This window comes from Tachypleus tridentatus, chromosome 1 (assembly GCF_004210375.1).
Source record: "Tachypleus tridentatus isolate NWPU-2018 chromosome 1, ASM421037v1, whole genome shotgun sequence".
Lineage (NCBI taxonomy): Eukaryota > Metazoa > Arthropoda > Merostomata > Xiphosura > Limulidae > Tachypleus > Tachypleus tridentatus.
In genome coordinates this window covers 112,117,772-112,135,118 of record NC_134825.1, presented here as the reverse complement: position 1 = coordinate 112,135,118, position 17,347 = coordinate 112,117,772, and the positions used below count along the sequence as shown (strand labels likewise).

At 36.6% G+C, this 17,347-nt stretch overlaps 1 protein-coding gene and 1 long non-coding RNA gene across 4 annotated transcripts in view; one reads left to right on the top strand and one right to left on the bottom strand.

The window, feature by feature from the left end:
- The window catches only part of LOC143253758 (uncharacterized), a 56,050-nt gene extending 53,005 nt beyond the window's left edge, over window positions 1-3,045 (top strand). The window contains exon 3 of the long non-coding RNA XR_013029843.1: window positions 2,842-3,045. This is a non-coding gene — a long non-coding RNA (uncharacterized LOC143253758). The remainder of the gene's footprint in view (window positions 1-2,841) is intronic.
- The window catches only part of LOC143258542 (neural cell adhesion molecule 2-like), a 278,171-nt gene that overhangs the window by 214,119 nt on the left and 46,705 nt on the right, over window positions 1-17,347 (bottom strand). The window contains exon 1 of one of the 3 annotated variants that reach the window (XM_076517682.1): window positions 4,097-4,574. The exons of 1 other annotated variant lie outside the window; for it this stretch is intronic. In XM_076517682.1, the coding sequence (XP_076373797.1) occupies window positions 4,097-4,217 (121 nt within the window). In that variant the 5' untranslated portion in view covers window positions 4,218-4,574. Of the gene's footprint in view, window positions 1-4,096; window positions 4,575-17,347 lie in introns of those variants that run through there. One more of the 3 variants, XM_076517675.1, reaches the window with a different exon arrangement.

Sequence of the window (17,347 nt, the reverse complement as noted above, 5' to 3'; positions counted from 1 at the left end):
TAAACGAACAAGCTCTCAGTTATAAACATCAATTCTCGTGTGTTCAAAAATGTTAGGCTTGTGATTTGAGTTTGGACTAAGCCTCCTGCAATCAGTGAATCAATAGACGAAGAATTGAAAAACCGAGTTATTTTCTACTGTTGAAATTCCCTCGTCATTACAATGAGGTCAAGTTTGCAAAACAGCAAATTATAAATAACTTAGTTTTTTATTAGTCAAGCTATTTGTTTGTTTTGAATTTCGAGCAAAGCTACACGAGGGCTATCTGTGCTAGCCGTCCTTAATTTAGCAGTGTAAGACTAGAGGGAAGGCGGCTAGTCATCACTACCCACCGCCAACTCTTGGTCTACTCTTTTACCAACGAATAGTGGGATTGACCGTCACATTATAACGCTTCTATGGCTGAAAGGGCGAGCATGTTTGGTGTGACGGGATTCGAACTCGCGACCCTCAAATTACAAGTCGAGTGCCCTAATCACCGGGCTTTGTTTGTTTTAAACACCGCGTTCAATCGAATCACGAATGTTTGTGTTGTAAATTTGTGAAATGAGCGATAACTATTTAGGGGTACTATCATAGAAGTTGTAATAACATTTCCAGGGAGAAGAGGAAGGAAAGAGCACGTGGAATTGTTTAAAAGACAAGAGAAAGAAAAGTTAGTTGTTAAGCTTAACGTTTTTAAGTTTGATTTCTTAAAACATCAAATTTGACAAGTAACACTCGTACTAAATTGAACAGGATAACTCAGATTGCGATAATCTGTTTATAAGACGCTCTCTGTAGCCTCTAGTCTTACACTGCTTAATTAAGGACGGCTAGCACAGATAGCTTTCGTGTAGCTTTGTGCGAAATTTAAAACCAAACCAATAGTCACAGACATAATTCAGAGGACAGTTTTTGTTGTTTTATTGATAAACGAGTTATGATTCTTAACACTAAATATCCAAATACTAGCAACTCGCAAGTCCTTGTTTAGTAAATATGTAAACCGAATCAAGATTTTATAGACCTATCGAGTTTTTGTTTTCGTAATTATAGCATTTATAAGTTCTTGGCTGTTACAAAAGTAAGAAGTGATTATTGGTTGATAGTTTCTGAAAGCTCCAAATCCAACTGTAAAATGCCTTCTATAGTATCAGAGATCGTCCAGTTAGGAGTGTGATTATTGGTTGATTGTTTCTGAAAGCCCCAAATCCAACTGTAAAATGCCTTCCATTATATCAGAGATCGTCCAGATAGGAGTGTGATTATTGGTTAGTTTCTGAAAGGTCCAAATCGAACTATAAAATGCTTTCCATAATATCATAGATCCTCCAGTTAGGAGTGTGATTATTGGTCGGTTGTTTCTAAAAGATGAACCTTCAAATCTATCTTCAAAACACTTTCTGTAGCACAGAAGGTCTTTAGTTCCACATAGCGGTTCATGGTACCAATATTGATTTTTTTTATCGAAATTTTGATAATTCATCATATCGAAGAAGATAAAAACACTTCCTCCCTCCTACTGTTTGCTGGAACCAAATCGCATTTCTTACACCACATTCATCTCTTTCATTTTACAGAGAAAGAAAGAGAGCCATGCTAAAATCAATGGTTTTTTTTCGACCAACTTTGTAATTCTGACAACACACGTACACACACAAATAATGATAATAAGTATTTCTCCACGTGTTCAGGTTATAACTAGAACTTTGGTACAGTACCTTACAACTAAAAATAACAACAAAGCCAAAACTAAATATAAGTGTAAAAAATTAACGTACAGTTTGAGAACCGTTGTCGAATGTCTATATTTAAATGTATTGTTCAGACTTGCTTGGTTAGATACCTTGGAGGGCCCGGCATGGCCAAGCGTGTTAAGGCGTGCGACTCGTAGTCTGAGGGTCGCGGGTTCGCATCCCCGTCGCGCCAAACATGCTCGCCCTTTCAGCCGTGGGGGCGTTATAATGTAACGGTCAATCCCACTATTTGTTGGTAAAAGAGTAGCCCAAGAGTCGGCGGTGGGTGGTGATGACTAGCTGCCTTCCCTTTAGTCTTACACTGCTAAATTAGGGATGGCTAGCCCTCGAGTAGCTTTGTGCGAAATTCAAAAACAAACAAACAAACAAACAGATACCTTGGTTAGACGAACGACAGTTGACTTCAGATAAAGTAATCATTTATTTTTTAACGTTTCGCTTCTAAAGCTTGGATACATTTTTCTCGTGCGTTGCTCTTTATAGTTTCAACTAAATATTGTTCAAAAATAATCGAACAATTTTTATACAATAAAGAAATTATTGTTACAGAAGATACAAAGACGGTTAGGGCATTCGACTCGTAATCTTTTAGCCGTAGGGGCGTTATAATGCCACAGTCGATTCCACTATTCGTCAGTAAAAGAGTTGGCGGTGGGTGGTGATGACTAGCTGCCTTCCCTCTAGTCTTACACTGCAAAATTATAGATGACTACCGCAGATAGCTTTGCGCGAAATTCGAAAATAAACAACAATAGTCTACCAAATTACATTGTTCATATTCAATATGGTAGAAACGAACGGAACGTTAAATCAGTCTGTATCTTTCGAACAGTGACACTTCCAAGTTCAAAAACGTTTTAGTGTATGAAGTACAAACCTTTAATCAAAACGTACAACCAAAACGTTAGGAAATCGAGGCTTATTTCGTCCTGAACTGAAAGGTATTCTGGTTTCTGAAGATTACATGTTGTTTCCTAACCATCACGCATTTCGTTCTCGTCACGTGTGGTGTGATATTGTAAACGATAAATATTGTTGATTTTAAGTAATTCGATGTCCAACTTTATATCTTCAACGTTTCATTCTAGCGTTTCATTTTCAGTATGTCGATTCTTGGATCTCCGCAGCGCAAACTGATACGCTAAGAATTTGGACTAATATCTCTCCAGTTTATCCTGAAACAAAAGCTTCGATGTGTTTAATGTCCTTTTGGACTAACATCTCTCCAGTTTATCCTGAAACAAAAGCTTCGATGTATGAAACTTCACCGAAAATCCTTTCTACAATAAAGAACTATTTCACACCACCAACGAACCATTTATTTAAGCTGAACAGTTAGCACACGCCAACAACAAACCATGTATCTAAGCTAAACAGTTAGCCCACGCCAACAACAAATAATTTTTCTAAGTTCAACAATTAGCCTACGCCAACAACAAATCACTTTTCTAAGCTGAACAGTTAACTTTTATTTATTTGTCTCACTTAAAAGCAACCAGGAATCATGTTTCACATTAGCAAAACGTTAATAACCTTAATTCATACGACAGTTGTCTAGTTTCACGAAAACGAAACGTTAATATCCCTTCTTCGTACGGTAGTAGCCTAGTTTCACGTCAGCGAAACGGTAGTAACCTTATTCATACAATATTAGCTCAGTTTCGCGAAGATCGTTTCTTGAGAGAGCGAAAACAAACTTGGTCATTTCCGACCGCAGTGGACACACGAGAGATATCAACACGCGGCATACCGAAACGGTAAAAACAAGGTGAATCATGACATTGTATTGACATGTTTAAATCAATCAAGGACATAACTTGCAGATTAAAAGTTAAAGAAATGAAAACAGCTGTTCAATGTTTTATGTATTGCTACGACACAAAACGTAGGGCAGCAAACGATGCTAGTTTTGTCTCTTGCTGCTGTTTAAGTAACCACTAATCAATTTCAAGACAGTGGCTGTAAACATTTCTAACAAAACTACTGCACTACACCTGGTTCAAATTAAAACAATAAATACTGTTTTTGTTATGTTGAGTTTAGCTGAGAAACAAATTTCAAACAATGTATAATTAACACTCTAACACTTATAATGTAAGTAAATTAATATGTGTTGTTATAAACGGACGTTCTCCATGTTAACTTCCTTTTATGTGAACATTCAGAGCGTTCATTGGGCAACAATACACTTTATAGTAGAAATATTTTAACATATGGACAAAACTCCTTCTATAACTCAACACTTAGATACGTTATATAATCCAAATTACAGGTTAAACTGGTATCAGACGTGTATGTTATCATATAAATGCCACTTCTCATATATCACATCATAAGAGCCATGCATTATTTCTTACCATAAGGTTTCAGGTTGTTCGCTGGACGTTGTTCAAATTCTGCCTTTGTTATGAAAAACCAATGTAAGCAAAAAAACAAAGAAATCTTTAAAGTCGTTAAATGGCTTTTAATAAACGACATAGGTATGTTTTAATCTCTTCTTTCTGGTTTCGAGCAGGTCACTGGTCAAGCTACGCTTACGTCAGCTGGGATGATACCTCTGTCACTCGCTCCTTGCGGTGCTGCCTCGAATATAGGAGTTGTAACACTGCGGTTTGGAAAGCAAATGATCTCGCCAGTGGAAAACGTTCCACGAGGAAGAACATTTCGCGTTCGATATCGTGATGTTACAGTTCCCAAATCCCGAAGGAGGGCGCTAAGAAACAAAATCGGGACACGTTAGAACTTCGTCTTTACAAAGATTGATTCCCGAGGGAATATGACTGCAGTTTGCAAAACAGGTTGAATAGAAAAAAACACACCAAAACATAGTAGCATTCTACGAAACCTAAAACGCCTGAGTTTCTGATTGGGAATTTTAAAACTGGAAGCCTAATATTAGGAATTTTTAATGTAAAACGCATAAGTTTTTAATTTGTTAGGAATTTTCAATGTAAAACGCACAAGTTTCTAATTGGTTAGGAATTTTCAATGTAGAAACGCACAAGTTTCTAATTGGTTAGGGGACTGTCAATGTAAAAACGTCTAAGTTGGGGATTATTTCATTGTGAAACTGCCTCCAGACAACAAATCACCGTGTCCCCTTCCTAACGTTCTACAATTTACCAACAACAAGATATTTCCTACCAACTCAATTTCACCACACTTTAATAACGAATGAGATATTTCTATATGTTTATTTCTCACAATTAAAGTATCACCCGCCGTCTGGACGTACTAAAAGTTTATATTATGTTCAACAGCATGTTGCTACTCGAACTTTGAATCTTATGGTTTGTAATATCCTCCGGGCAATTATTTAGAAACAAATAAAAGTTTATCTTGCAAGTTTGAGCAAAGCAAGAAAGGGAATACTTACGGTAACTGCTCAAGCTTGAAGAAAAGTAGTCAACAGCATCCTTCGTCAATCCTTGGGCTGCTGCAATCGAAGTGCAGGATTTTACTATCACTATTTTAAATCACCCTCGACCATAGAGTGCAGAGCGCGATCTTGCAATAACGAGGCACGAACCGTAAACCTCAAATCACTGAACCACGCCAAACGTAATAAACATGCTGCCGATACTACGCATGCCAAGTTACATTAAAACCTAAACAAATAAATCAACATACATTTTACTTGCGGATCGAAAATTAAAGTAAGTTTGTTTTTTTCTTTACTAGACTTAACATGGCCTGATGGTCAGGATGCTTTACTCGCAATCTGAAGGTCCAGGGTTCGAATTTCTGTCCCACAAAATATGCTCGCCTTTTCAACTATGAGGGCTTTAATGTGACAGTCAATCCCGCTATTCGTTGGTAAAAGAGTGGCCTAAGAGTTGGCGGTGGGTGGTGATAATTAGCTGTCTTCCGCCTAGTCTTTCACTGCTAAATTAATGACTGGTAATGCAGATGATTGCCCTCGTGTAGTTTTGTGCCAAATTCAACCCACTTGAGAAATAACAGCATTTGAATTATTATTTTTTAAATATCTATACAACTTCCGGTCCAAACCGATCGGTAACACAGTGCCACAGACGAGTTAATTCGTTCTCAATAATACCTAACTTCAACGCTATATGTCAGCACGAGAACTATCTGCACCAGCCGCCCCTAATTTAGCAGTGTAAGACTTGAGGGAAGTTAGCTAGTCATCACAACCCATCGCCAAATCTTGGGCTACTCTTTTACCAACTAATAGTGCTAATAGTGAGATTATAACGCCCTTACAGCTGAAAGAGCGAGCATGTTTGGTGCGACGGGGATTAGAACCCGAGACCCTCAGATTACGAGTCGAACGCCTTAATCACCTGGCCATGCCGGACTGTTAATCACACCGAGTGAAAAAAAAAAAAGAATTGTACTAGGAAAAGTTGTTACAAGCGATTAACTTTATAAAATCGAACGTGGGTTACAAAATCACTCGATAATTTGATGTGTGTCAAATTCTTGCTTATCCTAATAGACACCTGGTTTGTTTTATTATTTTTTGCGCAAAACTGTGAGAAGGGCTATCTTCTCACAGCCGCCCATAACACAAGTCTTAGACAAGTTTCACTTCCAAATACTTGGATGCAAGTGTCGTTTATTTTGAGTGCAGTTGTGACCCCATTATGTGGAACGTGTTTTTTCGACAACGGGACGCGAACAAAAACTCTCTGATTTATACTTTAACTTCTAGATCGCGGTTCAACCACCTGCGAAAAAATTACGGAATAATTTTTAACTGGTGTTACTATATCTGAAATGTGGCCCAAACTGTTCAGTTGATTTTCAACTGAAATTACGGCGTCTGAAACGTGACTACAAATATTCAGTTGTTTCTTTTCCAAACGACAGTGGCTCAGCGGTATGCCTGCGGACTTACAACGCTAAAAAACTGGGTTTCGATGCCCGTGGTGGACAGAGCACAGATAGCCCATTGTGTAGCTTTGTGCTCAATTCAAAAACAACATCCAAACGATACCTGTGACAAGTCAATGTTAAGAGTCACTTTCATCAGTACATTCGATCCACGTAATCTTGTTTTATTGGTCATTTCTGTTATGACGTTTACTTCGTTTATGAGATCCAACAACCTAACCTTTCCGAAACGTCTCGGAATCAGATTTGGTATCGGAAACTAGAGGCACCACTTGCACGTGAACATTACGAACCTACCTTATGTTCGGATTGCGCAAACTGAACAACTTCTGATTAGAGGGAAGAAACACGTGCTCGTTTTAAATTTCACGCTTTTAGGTATGAGCTTCAATAAACCGAAAATGAAACCTTATGTTACGGACATGACGGTATCTGTATGCTTGTATGTGTTTGTATTTATAAAATATAATGCAACAACTGTCACGACTTCTGTATTGGAGAAACAAGCAGAAAATGGAAACCAGATTCAAAGAAAAAAAAAAACAACCTTCGCATATGTTTGAACATTGCAAATCAAATAAACACAATAATCATAGAAAACACCCAGATACTAAGTAGGGAAACAAATATAAGCAAACACGAAATCAAAGAAGCCCTACTTATACAGCAACTTAAACCAAAATTCAACCAATATAAAGGAACATCTTTATGTTAATTAATAATCTAACACATAACTGCAACGCCCCCTACAATCTCACATCCGTTTACACTCTCGTCCGTTAGACCTGTGCCCGGCAACGGTCAGTTGCTAACTCTCTTTATTAACCTGCAGATGACCTAAGAAGGTCAAAACGTTCTTCTGTACTTTATTTTAATTAAAGTTTTAATATCCATACCAACCGTCTTTAGAATACACTTTCTTCGGTATTGTTCCCCACAGTTCAATGAGCAGAGCGTGTTAAGCAGCGTATCGCGTCTCGAACCTTGGACTTTGCGATCTGCAGCCTCGCCGTTTTGTATGTAATATTGAATAACCTTCGTCGTGTTTGAAACTTCTGGAAGCTATAGTGCTTTAAATAGTTTCCTGTTTTTACTTCAGTGTTTCAAAGAAATGTTTAAGAACAAATTCTGTTGTTTTACTTTTTAAACTTGTAATGTGGTTAAATTAATGTGTAAAAACGAACAAAGACAGTTCTCTACATTAAAATAAGCTTGCTTTACTTGCAAGCTTTCGGTCTTCTTGAGACAACAATACACTGAATAATTTATATTCGTTTATTTGAGGAACATTTCTTTGTATGTTTTTTTTTTTTAAGGCAGGTGTCTAAGCAACATTTCCTAAACAGAGAGTTATTAAAATATCAAAATCTGGGAGCCCTGCGTGGAATAGCTAGCGCATATAGCCCTCGTGTAGTTTTGCGCGAAATTCGAAATAAACAAGCAAAATACAAACAGCACAATCTCGGTCTTTGTACCTGAAAGTGGAGTAGCAGAGGTTTATGAAAAACCAACAACGACAAAAAAAAATTCGACATCAAAAACCGGTTCCGTTTGACTGGTTTCTATATGTATAGTTTTAAAAGTAGTATCAATACTATGATTATATAACAGTTTCAAACTAAGAAAAAAATGCAATAATTTCAACAGCAGGAAACTGGTTTTGGTCGTCTAAAGTTAAGCCTAACATGCATCTCAGAACGGCTGGTATGAGCAATAATACTTTTATTGATAGGCAGAGAACAACGTTTCGACCTGAAGATGATCTAGGAAGGTCGAAACGTTGTTCTCTGCTTTATTAGTAAAGCAGTATTAGTATTAATACCCATACCAGCTGTTCTGAGATGCATTTTTATTTCAAGTGGGTTTCTCATCATCAAGAATTAAGCCTAACATGGCCGACCGTAAATGTAAATATTAATATAATTAGAAGTTCCGTAGTGTGCTTTTTGTAGCTAGACTGTTTTTGTTGTTGTTTTTAAATAGACTAATCTTACTTATATAAGTTTTGAAACAAAGTTTCCACCTTATTACGCCAACACACTTTTAGACAAATTTACGCTGTCAGTTCGCCATCGGATATTTATCGTTTTCTAACATCTTACTTATAAATACTATCGTTTACATTTCATGGGCCTAATTCTTAATGCAAATAACTTCTTCTGTATGATTAACCTGAACGTCAGATTCGATAGTTTTTATGGCAAAGCGAATATTAATATAGGATCCAATGAACACCGTATAACTTTTTGTTTGTTTTATATTCCATCATTTGTTATATTAAGGTACAGCTACTACTCGCTATCTTCCGAGCACCAAGAAAGTTCAACTTCAACTACATTAGCCTCGAAAATAAATTAATTATAATTTTTTAAATTAACTTTAGCCCTTAAATGTTTTGCAGTTCAGTGAAGTAAATTATTTTAGACCTGTGTACAGCAATGCTGCGCGTGCTACGCTACGTCACTTACATTACTGACGTCATAAGTCGAAATAATATAATCCTATGTTTTGGACATTAAATATACTTTTACCTGAATACATTATACCGGATCAAGATGCATATGTTAGGTAAATGCTTTTAAACTTATGTGCATCTAATAATTGAACGTGCTACGTTACGTCGCATACATTACTGGCGTCATAAGTCGAAACTACATAATTTTCTCTCTTATACAAGAAATATTTTATGGTTTGGATTTGAATTTCGCGCAAAGCTACACGAGGGCTATCTGCGCTAGCCGTCCCTAATTTAGCGGTGTAAGACCAGAGGGAAGGCAGCCAGTCATCAACACCCACCGACAACTTTTACCAACGAATAGTGGGATTGACCGTCACATTATAATGTACATATGGCTGAATGAATGAGCATGTTTGGTGTTATGGGGATTCGAACTCGCCACCCTCGGATTACGAGTCGAGTGCCTTAACCACCTTGCCATACCGGGCCTAATATTTTATGTGAATATTTTATACAGAGTTCAGGTACTTGAATATGTTCCATCTTTTGATTCCAGACTTTAATAAACTTCCAACGAAAATAAAACATGGAATGAATATAGATTAAAACTGTTTATATGTTTATTTTAAACATGACGAGTGTAATTTGTCATCAGTAAAATAAACTGTTCGGAGTGCCACCTAAAGTATTTTTTGGTAAGAAAATAAAACCAAACTTGATAATTCACGATCCTAATTAAAACATTCCAGAGACGAAAAGCACTCAACCATGACCACAAAAAATGTCAGTGATTAATACATACTTTTGTTTCTTTTTACTAAACATTCCATAACTCAAGAAATTAAAAAAATTAGGACGGTCGAAGATGTTTCTTAATACGGGGAGAAGTTTAAAAAACAAACAAAAGAGGGATCTCCAGTCTGTCGCTAATGGAAACAACAACAATTCTGTTCACTTGCAAATACCAAAGCTATTAAGGAAACACTTTATTTAGTGAAACAGATGAGTGTTCGAAAAGAAACATAAACCGACTGCTAGAAACTCCTCTATTATAACTTTAAATACTTCAAGTACTTGTTTGGAAAATCGATTTCCTATTAAAAACTGTAAAAATAACTTATTTTTGAATGAAAAAGTTCTTAGCAAAATGCAACACAAAATTTGCTTATCACACGGATTTGTCGGCTTGAATTTTTTTGTTTGTGTGTCAACTTTTTATTGGAAGGTTGAGTAAGTTAGATTCTGAACAGTTGAGATAATACTGCTAATTGAATTTACATTAAGAACAGTTTATTTAATGTACTTAGGGTTAAGTTATATTATCCTGAGTTATATTACAGTAAGAAAGAGTCATTTAGAGTAAGTTGGTTTATTTTACTGCAAGAACGAATAAGTTAGATTAGGCTTAGTTATATTACGGTATGTTACATATTATAATTTATCTCGGACGAGCCTCCAATTTATTAATCTACGTATTATAACTTTAAAAGGACTAAGACTGAGTTAAATTTCAATTTAAATGTTAATTACATTTCGAAATGTATCAAATTTATGACGTTGGCCAACAAGGTTGATACATAAAGTTTTAATTCTAAACACAAATCTGTTTTAGTGTTCGAACAATAACGGTTATTAGACATGCTTATCACAAATAATGATTTATGTACAAAAATTTTAGAAACTTAGTATTATTTTTAAGTTGCCCCCAAGTGGTTTGTCTGTGGACTTAAACAGCTAGAATCCGGGTTTCGATACCTTTGGTGGGTATAGCACACATAGCACATTGTGTTGCTTTGTGTTTAATTTCAAAAAATTTAGTCAAAATGCTGCGTCTTCTGTCTGGTCTGGAAATGAATATTTTATCGACGGTTCACGGTGGGTGAATTAATTTCGAGTTGATATGATTCACTTAACGTATATCTAGCAAGCTCTTCACTGCTCGCACAAGAGTTTCACCGCTAATATTATCTCATGTTTTCGTAGAAATACAAATGTTTGATGAAAATCTGCTGAACTAAAACCGTTTTTAATGTTCGAAATCTATAAACATTCTTGGTCAAATACTTGTAGTTTTCCGATTAATAAACGTTAATCACAGTTATAGCTGTGGTTACGAGGTTTATAGTATAGCAACTGTGGCAAACCAACAATGTGTACTGCCTCTTGGCGTGTCGGTTTAAAAACGTTAAAGCAAGGTTCTAGAAATTCCAGTTGGCAACAGCACTAGCAATCACTAGTATTAACATACACACATAGTACATTGTTGATTCTTACATTCGAGAATCTAAAACATTTTTAGTAACTAAACGGGAATTTCGCAATACTGATTTAACAGTATAGGTTACGTGCATTTCTAAATATATAAAATAAACATATAATAGTAAACACGTCACAGGTAGGGAAAAGTAACTTACAGGCTGTTTGATGTTAGGGTATGAAACAGTTAAGAATTATTTCAGGATGGGTATATTTTTATTTTATGGGTATATATTATTTTATAGGGATTTCATTAAGTAAGATTATCTCAAGTTTATATGAAATTGATGTAGAATACTTCAGTTTAAATGACAGTAAATTAATTATGGTTAGTTTGACTTCCACTAATTCAAAATGTGATAGGTTAGGTTAAGTTTAGGTTATGCTAAAAAGGTTAATTCCGATAAAAAATAGGGTAGATTAAGTTAGGGTTAGGTTACGTTAAGTTCATTAAAATTAAGGTAGATTAGGCATTTTTTAATACTATAAAGTTTCATAAAGGTAGATTAATAAAGGTTAATTCCGTTAAAGATAAGTTAGGTCATTTATGTAACACTAGTTTCAAGAAGGCAAATGAAAAATTACTAGGCCTATGGTTTAGTTGGCGGGCTCTGAAAAATATTGGTTTCTGGATTAAATTCTGTGGTTCTCCTAGTTTTCCTGAGACATTTGTAGAGGGAGAGATTTAAAAGTTGGAGGCCCATCCCCTGTCCTGCGTCCTATGCCACTGTGTGACTATTGTAATAGAAACTATACATCATAGACGAGTGTCTGTATCGTAATACAATTATCTGTATATCTCGCCAAACGAAATATTTTCCTCGAACAACCCTCAAAAATTAAAAAGTATCGCACTTGCGTGATGAAAGTAACAGACCTAGTAAATATAGTTTAAAAACATTTTCGTATAGATTTTGCTTGTTTTTGAATTTCGCGCAAAGCTGCACGAGGGCTATCTGTGCTAGCCGTCCCCAATTTAACAGTGTAAGACTAGAGGGAAGGCAGCTAGTCATCACTATTCAACGTAAATTCTTGGGCTACTCTTTTACCAACGAATAGTGAGATTGACTGTAACATTATAACGCCCCCACGGCCGAAAAGGCGAGCTTGTTTGGTGCACTGGGGATGCAAACCCGCTACTTTCAAATTACGAGTCGCACGCCTTTACCCACCTGGCCGTACCGGGCTCTTCGTATAGAAGATGTCAGCTCTGAAGATACGTTTTTATGGTAATTATCTGAAAGATCAGTTATATACAGTGCAGCGCCGTTAAGCCGCGGTATTTGGGGGTCAACCTGCTTAACCGCGGCTTAAACCTTTGTGACTGAAAAGCCCAAGTCACCAACAGTTCCGCCGAGGAGTCTCATTCGGGCCATTGCGTGATCATTATATCGGATTATCGAATTAAAAATAATACTTTAATTATTCATCACTTTTTTCACGGATTTACCGCGGATTAACTTTAATGTATGGAGAGGTGTGATTCGGTAACAATGGCGATCTCTATAAAGCTGACATAAAGAGCGGATAACGTAGATTAACGGTCGATTTCTATTGTAATGTATTTTACTTATTTCCCAAATTAAAGCAAATTCGTTTTAAATATCCCCTTGAAGTTATGAAGCCAGAATTAAATTCGTAAGCCGCGTTTTTACACGTTCTTAAATTACCGGTGAGCCGCGATAATCCTTGCTCACATCGCTCACAAGACTTGCTACAGCGACTTAAGCTTTGGCATGGTCGATATAAGCGTTTGCAGAAGGCTGGCTGGAATATTATTCCAAGTGGTAAAGATGGCTTCACGAAGATCATGCACTGTTTGGAATTGACGTCCATTTCTATAGACTTCCCTTGCCATCCACCCCCAAACATTTTCAGTGGGGTTCAGTTCGGGCGAACACGCTGGATGGTCCAAAAGAATCACGTTATCCGCCATGAAAAAATCCTTTGTCCTGCGGGCATTGTGGATTGCAGCGTTGTCCTACTGAAAGGTCCAATCATTTCCACACAAGCGAGGGCCTTCAGTCAATAAGGATTGCTCTTTCCAACATGCCAATGTAGCCAGCTGCTGTTTGACACCCCTGTATAACCTGAAGCTCCATTGTTCCTTGGAATGAAAAAGCACTCCAGATCATGATGGGATATCCTTATCATGCCAGTAACGTTGGAAGCCATCTGGAACATCCAAGTTAAATTTTTTCTCATCAGAGAACAAAACCTTCGTCCACTTTTCTACATACAATGTTTGGTTCTTCTCAGTAAAGTTTAACCGAGCTGTTTCGTGGTGTGAAAAGAGGCGTGGCCTTTGAATACGTTTATGGTTTTTAAAGCCTTTCTCTCGTAGATGCCGTCTTATTGTTCTTGAGCTGCATTCTGCGTCCATAAGGGCCTTAATCTGGTTCGACGATTGGCTGGTGTCTTGCCGAACAACCCGTCAAATCCTCCTGCTCAACGCCAGCAAATTTTCTTGAGCCAACCACTTTAAGTTTTCGTTCCGTATCCTTCAGGGTCTTTTAAGAAATTTACAACAGCAGTTTTACTACGCCCAATCTCACCAGCGATGGCATGTTGAAAGAGACCTTGCTTTTGCAGTTCGACAATTCTGCCACGTTCAAACTGTCAACTTTTTAGCCTTTGCCATGTTTTTACCCAATGTAACACAGTAGATGCCAGTGGGAGATGTTGACAACGCTAATGCTTGAACACAAATTACTAAATTTCGTTACTTGTTTACCGATTAACGCTTCGTTTCAGTATGGTCTTAAACTTTTGACCAGCTAGTATTTAGACTAATTTCATAGTGTTCACATTTTCATATTAAATGCTAAAAGTTTTTTTTTTCCATTTTCTTATTTTCATCTTTCGAAGCTCTCTCTACTCAAATAAGTGGTTGAGTCTAACAACGCAAAATGCATATTTTTTCTTTATGTTCATTGGCCTTAAGATTTTGGCCAGCAGTGTACCTGTGCAATGTTCACCGCAGGATCATTATAAGCTCTCATAATTACTGCTCAGCCACCTGGTGGCAATAACTCGCTGTATTTCGTGCTTTTGTTCTTAATTTCACTTAAAGCTACTCGATGGCTATCTGCGCGAGCTGTTTATAAATTTTAACTGATAGACTAGAGGCTAGTAAACACAACACAGAGTGGAATTGGTCGTCATGATGGGATTCGAACCTGCGACCCACAGTTTGTTATTCTAACCCCTAACCATCAGACTGTTTCAAGTCAAAACTTTTCTGGGTACAATATATAGCAACTCAGCAGTAGGCGCTACTTATAATATCTTGCCTCCCCTACAAGTGATTTATATATAGAAGTTTTACAAACATAAAAATACTACTGAGTCGCCCCTAGTGGCACATCGGTATGTATACGGACTTTCGATTCCGGGTTTCGATACCCGTGGTTGGCAGAGCACAGTTAGTGCTTAAGCTCTTTGTGCTTAATTACAAATAAACAAGGGTCGCGGGTTCAAATCTCCGTCACACTAAACATGCTCGTCCTTTCAGCTATTGGGTCGTTGTAGTGTTACAGTCAATCCCACTATTCGTTGGTAAAAGAGTAGCCCAACAGTTGGCGGTGGATGGTGATGACTAGCTGCCTTCCCTCTAGTCTTACACTGCTAAATTAGGGACGGCTAGCGCAGATAGCCCTCGAGTAGCTTTGCGCGAAATTTAAAAATAAACAAACGTCGTATGAGACCGAGAGAATTTATGGAAAGAGAGCACGTGATGACGATTATTTTTCAGCACAGTACTTTGAGAAAATAAAAACTCGTAAGAAAATCTGCAGATAGGAAGGAAACAGACAAACAAGTACAGTATATACAGTCAAACCTGAATTATTCTTGTGCTATTTCTTTCTCAAAAAACTTTGTATCCAATAACATAGAAACGTTTTAAACTAGGGGGGGTTGATGTTTTGTTTTTTGACAGAAAACTTCGTGTCCTCTTAACTTGGGAGCTTGTTTAAACTAGGGGGTTTGACGTTTTGTTTTTTATAGCAAACTTCGTGTCCTCCTAACTTGTGAGCTTGTTTAAACTAGGGGGGTTGATGTTTTGTTTCCTGAGAAAACTTCGTATTCTCCCAACGTGGGGGCTAGATTAAACTGTGTAGTTGTGATCTTTTGTACGAATCACTAAATATTTGATCTGAGATTTCTAACACCTAATCTCCTTTCGTTTTCGATTAGAGCAAAACTAGCATGGAGAGCAGAACCGCAGCTGAGCTGTTGTAATCAGTCACTTTGATTAGTTGCTGTGGTGAACAACCGGCCGATCACGTGGTCTCCTCGCAATATATAGGAACAATCAAATTATAAGTGGTAAGCACCTATTGGTGCAAAAAAACGAAGACCTCTAAAAATAGTTTAACACTACGTTTTTATTCGAAAATCCAAGCATTCATTTTAAGATTCTTTATATCAAAATTTTACCAGTCACACAGAGCAACAAAGAATGTAACAAGCTTTGATTTATTATTGTAGAAGATAAATGATAATAATATATACCTTCATATGTCACCAAATAACTCACTTAAGGATCCACGGTTGGATGGTAGGATCAAATAAAGGAAGAATTATTTATTGGATCCATCTCGTTAGAACGAATGTACATAAGTGTAATTTTGAACAGCTGTCACTAAACAAATTCTTAGAAGGCATCTAGTAAGCGGCGTTCACCGCCAAGCACTTTTGTCCGACTGACAAGTGAAATTTGATTTTCGTTCACTACATGGTCAGGCTAAACACTTGGTCATGTCTGACCCATATACATGAAATGTATTTTTCTCTATCTAGTAATTTCTGTACTGGACATTTTAAAGTTCATCTAACTCGAAATCCATGAGCCACGTAATGGCAGATTCATGTAATACTAGAAATTAGATCCATAATGGAGTATCACAGCTTACCAACAATCCTGTTGGTTTATTCAAAGATTTATTAAATAACACAATAAAAATGTATCGAGTAAAAAGCACGTTATAAACAAAACTACCTAGTAACAAAACTAGTACAATAATAAGACTACTTGTAACAAAACTAGTTGTACAATAATAAAACTACCAAATAACAAAACTAGTTGTACAATAATAAAACTAACTGGTATAGTCATGCCGGCTTTGTTCATATCGTCATACTGAACATAAGAACAAACGGATAAAGTAATGGGGCCAAGCAGTCACATGATTAGAACTGAGTCGTCTAATAATGCCAATTGGTTGTGTTGCCAAACAAACAACCAGAATATCAATCCTGAACAATCACTTCACAGATTGCCAACATATAAAGAGTAAAGAAATAAATACACCACAACGCGCGGTTCCAAATAGTAGTGACAAGGAATAAACCCAAACCACTGACCTTACTATTCACAGTTCATATTAGGTTAGTTACACATATATCCACATACACATGTGTGCACATTAATAGTTATGTTACCTCAGAAACTATAAATATATATAACAGTCCTATAACTTATACTATACAGTGCTTATTTTAAGTCCTATAGCTTATACTATGCAGTGCTTATATTTAACAGTCCTATAGCTTATACTATACAGTGCTTATTTTAAGTCCTATAGCTTATACTATGCAGTGCTTATATTTAAGTCCTATAGCTTATACTATACAGTGCTTATATTTAAGTCCTATAGCTTATACTATACAGTGCTTATTTTAAGTCCTATAGCTTATACTATACAGTGCTTATATTTAACAGTCCTATAGCTTATACTATGCAGTGTTTAAATTTAAGTCCTATAGCTTGTACTATGCAATGCTTATATTTAAGAGTCCCATAGCTTATACCATGCAGTGCTTATATTTAAAAGTCCTATAGCTTATACTATACATGCTTATATTTAAGTCCTATAGCTTATACTATGCAGTGCTTATATTTAAGAGTCCTGTAGCTTATACTATGCAGTGCTTATATTTAAGAGTCCTATAGCTTATACTATACCGTGCATATATTTAAGAGTCCTATAGCTTATACAATGCAGTGTTTATATTTAATAGTCCTATAGCT